The 14,892-nt window shown below is 37.6% G+C and overlaps 1 protein-coding gene across 3 annotated transcripts in view; it reads left to right on the top strand.

Moving 5' to 3' along the window:
- Positions 1-939: 939 nt before the first annotated feature.
- The window catches only part of UBE2F (ubiquitin conjugating enzyme E2 F (putative)), a 132,332-nt gene continuing 118,379 nt past the window's right edge, over positions 940-14,892 (top strand). The window contains exons 1-4 of one of the 3 annotated variants that reach the window (XM_072418526.1): positions 940-1,110; positions 3,556-3,689; positions 10,344-10,373; positions 13,944-14,009. In XM_072418526.1, the coding sequence (XP_072274627.1) occupies positions 3,572-3,689; positions 10,344-10,373; positions 13,944-14,009 (214 nt within the window). In that variant the 5' untranslated portion in view covers positions 940-1,110; positions 3,556-3,571. Of the gene's footprint in view, positions 1,115-3,555; positions 3,690-10,343; positions 10,374-13,943; positions 14,010-14,892 lie in introns of all 3 variants that reach the window. The other 2 variants (XM_072418525.1, XM_072418524.1) reach the window with 2 other exon arrangements.

The following is a 14,892-nucleotide window of genomic DNA, read 5'->3' on the forward strand; positions in this document are numbered from 1 at the left end:
CTGTAACATCCTTCTCTCTGGTATTCCACTAACCCGACTCTCTCCTCTACAATCTATTATTATTCATCCTTCATCCTTCCCACCGCTCCTCTTCTGCTGCATATCTTTGAAGTTCCCTTCATTGGCTTCCATTTCACCTAAGAATCAAATACAAGCTCCTGTGCTTTCTGACATGGTAAAAAAATACTCCCCCAGGCGCTCACTTTGCTCCTCCAATGACCTACTAATGACTTCCTCACTCATAACCTCATCACATGCACGGATACAAGACTTCTCTAGCGCTGCCCCAACTCTCTGGAATGGTCTTCCTCGTCCTATTCGGCTTGCTCCTACTTTCTGTTCATTTAAATAAAAGCTCTTAAAATCATCTTTTCAAACCTGCCTACCTACAACCCCTGCAACTCCAGCAAACCTGGAGTGGATTTGGTCCAGGATTGAAAACAATTGCTAACAAATACTAAATGACTTTTAAGAAATTCATTCCAGGTTTCACTGATGAAAGTGTATCCTCTCCAGCCTTGGAGAGCTTTAATAAAGGGAGTGGACACCTTTGTTAAAGTCTATACCCCATAATAACCAGAAGAATGCAAGCTCCTATTAAGAAGCCTTTACCCTGTTATGAACAGCAGGGAGCGGGCTCCTACTATGGAGCCTATACCTTTTTATGACCAGCAGGGGGCGAGCTTCTACTATTGGGACTAAACCCAGAAATGACCAGAAGGATACGAGCTCCTATTAGGAAACTTTTACCTCGTTATGACCAGCAGGGGGCGGGCTCCTACTATGAAATATATACCTTTTCACGACGAACCAGGACTAGAAGGATGCGCGGAATCTTTACCCCTTTATGACCAGTAGAGGGCGATCTTCTACTAGGGAGAAAGCATTTACAAGAACCTGCCACAACAAACATGGCCGCTTCCGTGTTCTGTCGCTTCACGACCCTCCGTGCGCTCTTACGCCGGGCCGCTGAGCATTGTGGGAAAGAACATGGCGTCCATGCAGCGGCTGTGAGGAACGGGCCGGCTTCCCGGAGACTTACCTAGTTGTGTTGGGATAGGGCAGTGTGACATTGCCGGGAGGTTATACCCGGATCTGAGAGCTGCCGAGGCAGGTGACAGTGTGTGTGTGGTATGTGGATATACACATACACAGTGCTGGGATTCTGTGTGTGACAGCTAAGGACCGGAATTATACATAAAACTCCCCTGTCAGGGGGTATTAGCATAGTGGGGTAGTAATGGCTGTTCTTGTATCTGCCCCTGATATGGAAGCAACAAAAGCCTCCATTCCATAGGAAGCCAGATGTCTGTGTCAGGCAATGCCTGGGTACCTGGCAGCAAATCTATTCCAACTTCAAATACATTCCCATCATACCCGGAGATTATTCCCCATGTCACACATACAGCCAGGATAAAGAGCGGCTCCGCTCAGAATAAACAGCTTCCCTGGCATGAAACCCATCCGTGCGGTTATCTAACCCCTAGCATGGCAGCCTGGAATATATTATTATTATTATTATGATATACTACAAATCATGTGTGACTGTTGTCAGAGGTCAGCTCTATGTCAGGTTACAACCCACGTGCCTTATAATGGGGAACTTCCTCTGATTATGTTATACTGTTTATATTAATCCAACATACACAGTGCTGCAATATTCTGTATATAGCTTTGCTGCAGATCTTTCAGGAATCCCCAATGTTGTGCACAGTGAATGGAGGGGGGTTGTCTGTCTCATGTACAGATGGAGAGGAATCCCCTGGGCAGTACTGTGGCTCAGTGGTTAGCACCCTTGAAGCGCTAGGTCCCAGGTTCATATACCAGCCAGAGCTCTATCTGCATGGAGTTTGCAGGTTCTGCCCGTGTTTGCGTGTGTTTCCTCCCACATTCTGGAAACATGCAGTTAGGTTAACCCCCCCCCCCCCCCCTAGCGATATTCCCAAGTCACACTCAGGGTAACTTTTAACTAAAAAAAACCCCACTTACCTTGCCCCATTGCTGTCCTCCTGGTCCCCGCAGGTCCTGGGGACACGTCCTTCCTTCTTGATGCCTAGCTGGCAAATTCAGCGATGATCTCCGGGGTTTCCCGGTGATGTCAGTGCGGGCAGATCAACGGGAAATTCAAATAATTTTGTATTAGATTAAATACAAAATAGCTGTATTGAGTCCAATACAAAGAAATATTCATATAATATATATATATATATATATATATATATATATATATATATATAAAGCTAATGTATAGTTATATTACATGTTTAAATATTTTTTTAGCAGCTTTTTGTATTTTATTTAAAGTTTTTTTTATAAATTTGGTAAATTTTTAAATATCGGTGAGTTATGCCTAAGAATTATAGCCTACAATAAAAATAAATTTCCATTCAAAAAACGCTTTTTGCATGGAAATTTGGACGCAATTAGACCGCTAGGGAGGCTAATTGGCATCCTCGCAAAACTGACCTTAGACTGATGATAATGACATATGACTATGGTAGCGACATTAGATTGTGAGCTCCTTTGAGGGACAGCTCAGTGACAATGGACTTTGTGCAACGCTGCGTAATATGTCAGCGCTATATATATATATATATATACTAAAAAAAATGCAATTAGGACAGATGTTTGTCTCAGCATGGTGTCACCTACTGTATAAAACCATCACTGTATGTTAATCACAAACAAAGCAAAAAAAACAAAAAAAAAAAAATAACTTTATGGAGCCTAGACATTAACTTCATTGACTTCTGGAGCAAGCTGTTCTTTGATATGCAAAAAGAAACAACTGCAGAGTTTGTCTTGGTCATTAAAGAGTTACAAGAGGCTACAGATCAGCTCAGCTCTTAAGATCACCCACAACCACAGCTGTGTTTAGCAAAAGATTTTATTTGCAAGTCATGCAAACCGCCCCCCTTCAAGCCTCTGTCCTGCACAGGAGCGAGCAGGGAAGCCCCTTTCTTATCGTCTGTATGTCCCTAACTTGGGCACTACCTGTATGTGTGTGTGTGTATATAAATATATATATATTTATGGGTATATATTGAGATATATATTTATATGCTGGTCATGTGTTAACAGTAAAGGAGTTGATCACTAAACAATATTAGGCTTCTATGCTACACTATTTTTTTTTTTATCCAATCTGTAAATTATTGTATTTGTTATGGTATCTTGATCAACAAGTATAAATAAAAAATAGTGGTATAACAAAGCAATCATTTTCTTGGTCCATGTAACCTGGTGTGTAGAAGGGGTGTTGTTTTTTTTAGATTCACCAAGAAGTGAGAGAATCTTTCCAATGTTAGAAAAATACCCTTGTCCCCATTGGAAGATTTCTCTTCTATTCCTAAACTGGTGCAGATCAGAACAAATAGCAACTAAATCTTCTAAATACAGATTTAGTCCTCTATCAATGAGCTTGTGCCGAGAGGTGACTCCTTTTTCTATTTCATGCCCATGTTTGGACAGCATTACTTCAGATTCTTTTTGAACGTTCTCTACCATGTGAACACACTTTCCTTGCCCATCATTTGATATTTTCCTCTGTTACAGGTTTAAATTGAGCGGGATGTTGACACTGGCGAGCAAGCTGAAGCGGGACGACGGGGTGAAAGGAAGCAGAGCTTCCAATACATCTTCTGACTCTACTCGTAGAGTGTCCATCCGTGATAGATTGCTTATAAAAGGTACACGTTATTATCTTTTCTACATGAAATGCAGTGGTGCTTTTTTATAATTGTAAAGTTTAAGTTCACATTTGCTGTTTCCAAAAGAGAAATCCACACACATCAACACAACCTGGGGAACTAATGATGATTTAAATTGTTTTTTTTTCTGACCAATAATCTGTTGTGGTTACAAAGACTGATAGAGAAGCAGCCACAAATTATATGTATGAACATCTTCATTGATCTAGGTAACCTGTGCTGGTACCAGTGATTACTACTGCAATTCTTCCCATTATCAAATCAGGGAAATATGGAAGATCCTGGTTGCTGTTCTTCCTGGCTGTTCTCCTAGTGACACATGGATATAGGTTTGTCAGCAGTTGGGGCACATCTACTCACTGCCAGTCAGACTGCCATGTAGTGGATTGCTGCGAGATATTGGAGTTATCAGTATTTTAATTTACCGTTTTATCTTGTGTGTATACCGGGTTAACGGATGTTTTTTGTTTTTTGCATCTAGTTTAAATTAGGCATTTAGTGACGTTTTGCCAGGATCCTAGTGTTGAGATCAGTAGGCCAGAAAGCTTAAAATATTCACACACTGCACCCATTTCCTTTTTATTTTTTTGGAAGCCAAGTGGCCTGAGTATGTGGCCTGGCTTTTAAGAACCATTTGATATAGAAAAGAGTAAGAAGTCACAATGTTTTAAAATAATACCTAGGTGGAAATTTTTCCTGGAGCCAAGAAGCAAAACATAAAAGTGGTAAAGGTCTTCTTATAAGCCTTTTTATTGCTTTTTATGCCCTAGTATTAAAGCGGAACTAAACCCTGGTATGCTCATCTGCCCCCATTCCATCTCAGGGGCAGCAATAGTCTTCCTACTTCTCTTCCTTGTTACAGCCTTAAGCTATCTTGATTGCCTGGTAGATGACAAGACTTCATATGGTCTCCAAAACCAAGGAGGAATTAGGAAGTGACGGGTATAAAAAGGGAATTGATTTTTTTCAAACATTTTGGTCTACTTTTTACTCTAAATTTTTGAAAGCAATTATTTGCATGTATTTTTTGTATTTTTTTATATGCTCCCATTTATATGGCCATTACGTTGTAAACCATCCATTAAAAAACTTTTCATATATACATATGCTTAATGTACACTTAACTATAATTGTGTTACAGAACCTTAAGTTTGAAATGTGTGCAAAAGGAAGTGTTCAGTGTAGGTAGGCAACTTGTAACCTTTATTATTTTGTTGTACTCTTTAAGGTTGAGAAGAATCTTTAGTTGTTTAACAGTTTATAGTGTTAAGATTAGAATTTTGCATTGAATAGCAGCACATTTGCATTTTGCAGTGCATTGAAGGTTAGGTTTTACATGAAAATAATTTGAAAGTAATTTCATCTAAACTATAAATGGGCATAGAACATGAATTTATAGTCATATTTATTATTATTTTGCTGGAATAATGTTTATGTAAGGTAATTTGATCCTCCTGAACTTGAGAGTTAAAGGTTTAAAGTTTCTTTTCTTAAATAGTGATCATCTGAAATGTACAAGGTAGAGCTCCCCTACCAGACTTTATTCTAAACCCAGTTAACATTAACCCTAACACTTTGTATGGGAATGGACTTTAAATCAAAGATGACATTAATAGTTTAGCGCCTAATATGCTCCTCTGCCATCCCCCTTCTATATGTGCCTTTTCCTACTCTCCATATTAGCACTGCACACCACTGACCAATAAACAGCGCTCACTCACTTTGTTTAACACAATCTACAAGACATTTTATCGCTGCCAAGATGAAATTGGTGTTTCAAGCCCTGCTTAGCAGTTTTACAGCTATATGATGGCACAAAACTTCACTGCGTTTTATCTGGTGCTCATTAAGACAGCTTGCAAAAGACACCCAGAAAGCCCCCATACCCAGTCAACCCTCTAAGGGGTACCGTGCTACAGCCCTGGGTAGGAGGTTTTACATTCGCATAGCGTTGGCAGACAATAGTACACTTGTTTAGGCATATTACAGCTTTTGTCATGTATAATCCTGATTAAAATGTTGTATTAATGTCAGATAGTATAAAAGCTCTGCCAGACCTCACACCAGTGAAACTACTGGGATTTATTATGGCTATATGTTAAGTCGGATATTTTTAACATTCTGTATTCAGTGCTCAACCCAGAAATTTTTTTAAGCCGGGTGGGAAGAAATTGTAGGCGGGTGACATCCCCTGTATTGTGACTAAACTCTGAAGTAACCATCCAAAAACAGCCGGGTGGGTGCTGAAAAGTGCCGGGTGGTGCGCCCAGCTAAAAGGGCCTGGGGAGAACCCTTTGTATTATTTAATTTTAATTTTAGTTTATTTTGAGTCAGTACTTTTTTTTTCTTCCAGGTACCCAGTAGCTCCTTTTTTGACCCCACAGCCTTGTGTTTAATGTTGTATTATCTAAACAGGCAAACACAGTTTTGCATTATAAGCAGTCAGTGATATGGTTGCAGTGCACAGATGGGTCATGCCATGTATGTGTCCCTGTGTTCCTTTGGGCATTTTTAGCACTTTGTATTGGAAACTCAGTATAACACTCCTTAAAAATCTGTTTTCTTGGAACATATTATTGGGTTATTAGTGTCCTCTGTAAATGCTCCAAGCTCCAATTGTTTGTAGAAGGTTGAATTATTAACGTTGGAAGTGTGTCTGGTTCTAGTTTCCTCATGTGAGTGGATGACCCCGTTCAGAAGTATCCACTTTACATTTCTGCAATAAATAATATACACAACTCTGCAGAATTGCGTGTGTGACATTGTGTTGCAGTGTCCCCAGTGTAAGACTGCTTTAATATTGCATGTTTAAATTGTTCCATGGCTGGCTTATGTACTTCTGTAGTTACTTAAAATTTATATTGCAGATTTAAAAGCATGAGCGTTCCCTGGAGCCGCTATAATTTGGAAGCCACACTTTTTTTTTTGTAATAACATTCTGGAATCTGTTCCTGGTAGGATTTGCTTAGATTTGTGCAATGCATAAATAGTGTTTATAAAAATAATGAGATATTAAAATGGTTATTGGGTTACTGTGCATGTCACTAATATTCGAATGTGGATAGGCCTTGTAAAAATCATTGAGCTTATAAGTGCTTGGTTAGTCTAAAATGTCCCAGTAGCTCAGAGCCAGGTGGGGACTTTCCTGTTCCTGATGTGCTGAGATTGTGGAGTGCTGTATTTGCCATTGTAGAGTACATGGGTTAGTTGTAAACCGTATTTGTGCACTGATTTTCCAACTCAAATTGTCTAGCTGAATCCTCAAACTCTAAAAGTTGGAACTCGATGGATTCAAGTTTTTCATACTATACATTAAATGTACAGTTGCCTCTTCCTGGGCTGGCTCATAGCTGAGCATGTGAGAAGGGTGGGAATGCACCTTTTCCTAAGTAGGAAAAAAAAACATAGCTTGCAAAATTTGTGTAATATATATATGCAACTGGCTTCACGTTCTGCAGACCTAGACCTAAAAATGCATGACTATTATGCTAGGTTTTGCAGCTTTACAACTGTACGTCACTAAATTACCGGTATTAGGAGAGTCAAAGTAAAGTCAGTCAGAAGTATCTGTTTACTTGATCTGGGTCAGTAACATTCAAGTAGAACTAAATGTAAAAATTTGAAATCAGACAGGTTATTTACTGAAGAAGGGAAAGGTGATGTCTATTCTACAATACAAAAACGTACATGCCTGTTTGCAGTATTTTCTTTATGGTATACTGAGCTGTGCATTCACAGATCAGTATACAATGCTGGGTATCCAGACATAGCCCTGTCTTCCATGAATTAACTCCTGTGCAAATGCTCGGTAGTTACCTCATTTCTGCCTGGCCAGTTAGGATGTCCAAAGATCCCAAACTTGGATTGTGAAAATGGTGACAAATGCCATGGGGCAAGGACAGGTTAGTGTAATTAAAGATTTTTATCAAACAGAAGTAATGTATTGCAGTAGGTACGTTGTCTGTCTTTTCTGCAACAAAGGACCTGCCAGATTACCCTTTTTTTTTTATTCACTTCCTTGTTAATGATGAAAAAGCTCAGCATGACAGCCAGGCAACTATAATTTGCATCATAGAAAGCAAAGCATGTCATCCTTCACATTTCTTTCAAGAAAGGTTTTCTTAAACATGACTACTCTGTCAAATATGAAAAAAATCAGTTCTCTGCAAAATAAATATCATATTTGCTTCTCCAGTCCCCAGTACACTTCTTATGTGTGTGTGTGTGTGTGTGTGTTTTTGTTTTAATAAAAACTATTTTTTAACATTTTGCTTTTTTAAAGTGTTTTCTCCCAGCAAGCTTGAAATGCCTGTGCAGAATATTTGTGGTTTTCATGCATGTCTGTATATGTCCCTTAATGTTTCAGCAGCTACTAACCATAAACTGACCTGAAATATTATTTGCTATTCTGTTCTCCTGAAACTGGAATATTCTTTTATGCTCTGTTGAGTTCATAGGTCAGACCAGTGGAAATTGAAAAACCTGAACACTCTTCTGCCTTAATAACATCCCCCATATTAGAAATACCTTGTTGATAGGTTTAATTTTGCAGTTGTGAATTTTCATGCTCTCTGCCTTGCTGGGGCCATTTCTTACAATTGATTTGGTGATAGTCCTTTTTTCCTTTGGTTGTGGTGAATAGAAGTGTCACATCTGTTCTACCCCATAAAATGCCAATGTAATTATTATTGTAATAATGTAATATTACAGTGTAATATTTATATATAGACAGCGCCGCCAACAGCTACTGTGGCACTGTAAAAATAAATATTTTTCAACATTCGATTACATGAACAAACAAGGTGATTGCTGTTAAACATAAAAAACAGCTGTATAACATCTAGTACTTACATTTGGTATAGTGAGTGAATACCAGATATATTAGATAACAAGATACAATGGACCTGATTTATTACAGCTCTCTAAGGCTGAAAACAATACACATTCATCAGTGAAGCTGGGTGATTTAGCAAACCTGGAAAGGATTTCTTAAAAGTAATTTGTTGTTTGTTAGCAAATGTTTTTAATCCTTGACCAGATCCATTCCAGGTTTGCTGGATCACCCAGCTTTACTGATGAAAGTGTATGCTCTCCATCCTTTAAGCTTTATTAAGTCAGGCCCATTAGGAGAGAAGACTGCCATGTAAGGATATGGAGAGGGTTTGCTGAGCTGCATATAGGAAGAAGCTATGTGCTTTATCCAGAGCTTGATTGTAAACAGTGTTGGTTTAGTAACAACCAAAGAGAGTCTAGATCAGAATATAAGAGGTCTGGCTATTAAATGAGATTGTGCTTCCATCTCCTAAAAAAAGCAGTGAGAACCTATTAGGAGTGCTTGCCATGGATGTTTAAACCAGTACAAACATGCACGACAAATGACCCCACTCTCTACCATATAGTTTGTTGTCTGACACCATTTATTGCAGTTGTTTCCCTGTGTGCTGAAATCCTAAATTGAAAAGTTGAGCAACACAATACGTCTGTTGGATATTATTAGTAAATTTTCACACCAGGGCAAAAAGAGTGACACAAGGAAATTTGCTCTGAAATTCTGCAGGTAGACCCGAAACTTTTTGTTTATTGGAATCTATAAAACACAACACACACATCAACACAGTAAAATTACACAATCGGCATGGTACATAAAAATACAAAACATAGCTTATAGAACATAATAATGAGTTGGACTAGGAAATTCTTTTAGGGTCAAACCAAAATATATGATAGTTATGTATCCCTCTACACTGGACAGAGGCAATGAAGGTAAAATGATGATAAACCCAAAGAAGCTGAGATCAGCCATGTTCCAAACTTCTGAAGAGTTGCAGGATAGGGAAAAATCTTGAAAGTTTCAAGTCCAACCCATATGAAAACAAGAACCATGCTGCCAAACTATGTTTATAAACTAAAGAGTTAAAACTAGAATATAAGGAATTGGGGAAGGGATAGAATGTCTGGAGGAGGTTGGGGAGACGGGAACACCACTAGGCCCGTCTGGCTGCCAGTCACTTAGGGGAAGAGAGACTTTAGCCCAGAAGATCCGTTCAAGAGCAGCCAGAAGAATTTTATTATATTTACCTGTGCGGCCCTCATCGTACACTATCAGTTCTTCCAGTTGTCGTATGTTCTGAAGCTCCATAAACCAATCCCGCAGAGACAAGGCAGTAGTGAATTGCCAAAGCATTGGAATAGTAAATCTTGCTGCTTTTAAATCTTTTCGAGCACCCCTCTTAACTGATTTCATAGACCCTGATAGTATTGATAGTAAACTGATTTGGGGGTTCAATACTCACACAATACTTGAAGGGGACAAGCATGTAAATAATAGTGATTTATTACACTAGTCTTGTTATTTATTAGACAAACCTTTTATGCTTGCTTTACTAAGTGAGTTTTTAAGTTGTAGAGTGTTCAAATGATTAAGGTAGTATTCCAGAACAGGAGAAATATGTGTGGTAATGTAAAGAGGTGTTTAGGGTGATAAATAATGATGATTTATAGTACAGTACCATCCAAGCTTATCATGGGCTCATTTTTTTTTTTCTTGTGTTTTTTGTGTTTTTTTTTTTTTAATTTTTATTATGATTTAAGATCGATGCTCATTTCATTTTATTTTCTGTTTGTGTCTTTCAGAAGTAGCAGAACTTGAAGCAAACCTACCATGTAAGCAGAAATGTTTGATTTATTCTTTCTTTCTCAATGCATGCAGGTTAGCTATTTATCTTTACACCAAGTAAATAAAGGAACAATTTCCTTTTCAAAGTACAGGGGAAATTCTATTGCCAATTCCTACTTACCTGACTATTATGCTAACTCTCTGGCTTCAATAGCTGCAGTCATAGGCCTAAAGTTCTGCTCAGAAGGTCTGATAGTAGTATGTTTTTGGATCAATGCTTTTGCTCCTTGTTAGTCACTTAGGTTGGCAATTGAAGCCAAGTATTTGAAGGGGTCTACAGTGGCAGCCTTGATGTTTCTCACAGAAAAAATAGTTTTAAATTGGAACTTCATACAAGCCTTTTTTAATAATCTTTTTCCAGTCTTGTTATGTGTTTTCTCTCAAATTCTGTTCTCTTTCTAGACACAACAGGAGCTGATAGTAAATAGCATTAAGGCAAAAGCAATTTTCACCTTTGATAGCTAACTTTAGAACAGATGTCCTCAGTGGGCCACATTTTGAATTTCTTTTTCATTTCTTAGAAAATGAGAGGAATCTCTTGAAAAACTACACAACAAAAATAATGATCATTTCTAACTCGATCTAAACTGTAAGGAATATTTTTTTTTCTGGAGCTCCACTTCTAGACCCAGCTCAATTTGAGTGTTCTAGTAATGACTAAACTAAAGAATATTTTTTTTATCCCGGTGATTTTTAGTTGTGTTAAAGTTTTTGAAAAAATGTTGTAAATAGTACTTTGGAGGACTTTGTGTCATAATGGGATCAAACAGGTCTGATTACACTCGGGAATGCATTTTTTGTTGAGTTAGATCTTACACTTGTTTTTTACTAATTTTTGACTGGTGAATTCAGAAATGACCCCAGATTTTCGCTATCACATCCAGTTTTTATGATACAGGGTACCCTCCATCCTTGTCAAAAAACATACAAATTTTGCATACAATGAAAAAATATTGACATAATAATTTAATGTACCGTTTATTTAAATTTATTTTGTTCATACAAAGGATTTATTGTTACTCTGACATTTTTTTTCCTGTAAAACATTTGAAAATTAATCCAGTATGTGGTTAAGGTAAATCACTTATTGCTTTTCCTGGAGTGTTCAGTGTTAGGACAATCCGCCGGATGCTCCAGCAATAGTCAGCCATCATATGTACATCCCATCTACCCTGATACCGTCCTTCTATGACCTTCAAATCTTGGTGGAATCATTCACTTTGCTCATCACTGACTGCACCAAGGTTTTCCAGGAAGTTAGAAAGATGACTATGCAGAAAATGCACCTTGATGCTCATATTGCAACCAAGAATTTTGTAGCTCTCCAAGAGTTTCTGGACGATTTCTATGTAAATATTTGCTTGTATGTTTCCAAGAAAGTCCTTGACAATGGCTTTAAATGATAACCAAGCATTCTTTTCGACTTCTGACATTGTCCTGATGAAATGTTCATCTTTGATGAGCTGCCGAATCTGTGGCCCATCATACACACCGGCCTTTATTTTTTTAAATGACAGGCTAGGACATGCCAAAATGATGTACTTGAAACAGTCTCCTTCAGTTGGCAAACCTTTAACAAACTGCTTCATCAGACCTAGTTTCCTGTGCAGAGGCATGAATATAATATTCTTTCTACCAACAAGTGGTTCATGTAGAATGTTTGGATCACCTGGTTTTAGGGCAGATCTTGGAGGCCAATTCCTTTCCACCCAATGCCTCTCACAAGCTCTGCTGTCCCACATGCACAGAATATGTCTGCATATTCTTCACAAGGAGAAACTGAATGGCCAATTGGGACTAACCCAAATATATTGCCATTGTAAAGTACTGCAGGAAAGCAATTTCTGTGGTTCGAAAGTACGATACCTTTGTTCCTTTTTCAAGTAAGTTTTTCTTACGCAGTCTTGATGCTAGGACTTCTGAAACCTTTTTCGATAGTCCCAAATCACACCAACTCATGCTGATCAAATCCATTACGTACAGAGTCCTCTTCAATTTCAAACTCTTTATCAATGTTGTCACCTAGTTCATAACCATATTGATGTTCTTCAAGAGAGGGTAGTTTAACAAACACCGGGCGTACAGCCGATAGTAGACTAGGATACTCAGTTACATTTATTTTTCTTGTCATATTCTGAAGTTTTCACTATACAAAAGTAACAGTCATTGAAATGATCTCCTGGCTCTTGCCAAAATGGCATCTTATCACGTGTTCCCTTTGTCCACATCCGTAAACCCTCGACACACTGTTTGCACACCTTATGAGGGTCCCAAGACTTGATCGCCATGTTGAACTTTGAAATATGCCAAATAGGCTTGATCTAGAAATGTGCTGATGTTCGCCTTTTGACTGGGAATGGTGAAACTGCCACAGATATAACAAAATGAATAAGATTTGTTTAGGCTCTTACAATGAGAAACAGCAGAGACAGACATGATCTGAAAGAAAGGAAATAAGTGTGTAAGTAGAAAAATAAATTTAGCTTATTCACTACCTAGAGCAGCGCACAACCTTTGACCACACTGTCCTGGGTGTAAATGAATAGCCTATACAAATCCACGCTACAGTAATAATTACATTAATATAAGCGGTGGATAAAAAAAACCTGACGTGATAGAAGAAAACTAACTGCACTTTCAGAATCAGCATACCTATTTTAGTGTAAATAAGCTAAAAAATTGAAGTCAACAAAAAACTTGTTCAAAATTGTTTCCCAGTGTTATCCTATTTGTTTCATGGAGTTTGGTGTTTTTAAGAAACAACAGATATTTTTTTCCTGTGTTTCCAGTTTTTATTGGCGTTACAATATTGCTGTAGAAGTCAGCCTCCAAGTATCTGTGTGATGCTCCCCATACAATCTCTGAACTGTAAGCTTTAGATTTACCAGATGTAATCAAAGGACCTACCTAAGTAATCAATTTGTATCCAGTCAGACAGACCCTTGTTCTACATATGTTTTTGTGATAACCAGGGCAAGATTGTAGAGGTAGATTATAAAACCTAATTCTTATAATCCTCTTGGAGTTTAAGAGATCCTTGTAGTCATCATTGTTAGTGACCACAACAAATCCCCTCTACACATCTCTGTATGTGAATGCAATATACATGCACATATACTTAAATACTTTTTTGTCTTGTACGTCTACTTATAAACCTAACCCTATTTTTTAACTATCACTGATGATTTATTCAATTACCTATTTTTCACCATAATTTCACAGTACTATATAAATCTATTTAACAAATGATCTCTATTTATCATATATATGCTCCAAAGCATGTTTGTGAACATGTATAAGGTTGTCATATCATCCCCTAGACAGTCATTACTTTCAAATTTTCCTTGATAATAAATCCACTGGAATTCCCTTTTTGTACATTTTTGAAAGTTTGAAAAATGTCTTTAATACACAGCATTTACCTACGTATCACAATTGTAACTTATTTAGAAGTCTTACTAAACATATTAAGCTTTAGTAGCAGTAGACTATGCCTTTTATTGGCAATATGATGCTTGTAAATACCGCAGCTAAGCTTTTTTTTTTTTCCCCTCTAGGTACCTGTAAAGTGAATTTTCCTGACCCCAACAAGTTACATTATTTCCAGTTGACTGTGAGCCCAGGTAATCTATTCGTTAGTTTGTGTAGCCTTGTATTTTGGAGAAACGTGATGGTTTCAGAATACAACATAATTGACAGTAAAAACGGCCTTTTCTTTAGTGTATTTGTATTGTGAATTGTTAGCATTATGTCCTTAAACTGTTAAGGCACCAATTATTTTCTTTATTTTTTATTATCTTATTATTTTATTATTCTTTATTATCAACACAATACACTACAACATTCTGCATTGTATTTTGCATAACCTGAATTTTTCAACTTATTGTATATACTCAAGTATAAATCGATTCGAGTATAAGCTGAGGTACCTATTTTTAGCTTGGAAAACCGGAAAAATTGATTTAAATCGAGTATAAGCTGAGAGTGGGAGATGCTGCAGCTACTGGCAAGTTTCAATATTCAAAATAAATACCAATAAAATGACATTAATTGAGGCATCAGTGGGGTATATGTTTTTAAATATTTATTTCACCAGGCAGCATACACTTACCACTATCACTAACCTCCCTCCCCTTTTTGCCACTTTTTCTTTTTACTCAGACGATCGAAATTTTTTTCAGCCGAGTGGTAGGAAGCTGTAGCCGGGTGGTAAAAAAGGGTGTGTGGCAAAACACGGCAAACTTGGTGCTCCCAGTTGTTTATGCCATGGGTATCCAGTAACCTCTTATTGTTTCATTGTTCTACCTTCTCCAAATTATTTGTTACAACTTTGTAATGCCTGCCCGGTTAGTATATGCAATTTTTCCATTCTATGTATTTTGCCACAACTGTCCTATGCCGTGTATTGTGACCCAACTTACTAGTGTTCTAAGTTTTAAGAGTGTAATCCTTTGTAGTAGTGTAATAGTATAATGAATGTGGTGTAACAAGTTAGGCTTAGCTCAT

This window comes from Pyxicephalus adspersus, chromosome 7 (genome assembly GCF_032062135.1).
Source record: "Pyxicephalus adspersus chromosome 7, UCB_Pads_2.0, whole genome shotgun sequence".
NCBI classification, from domain to species: Eukaryota; Metazoa; Chordata; class Amphibia; order Anura; family Pyxicephalidae; genus Pyxicephalus; species Pyxicephalus adspersus.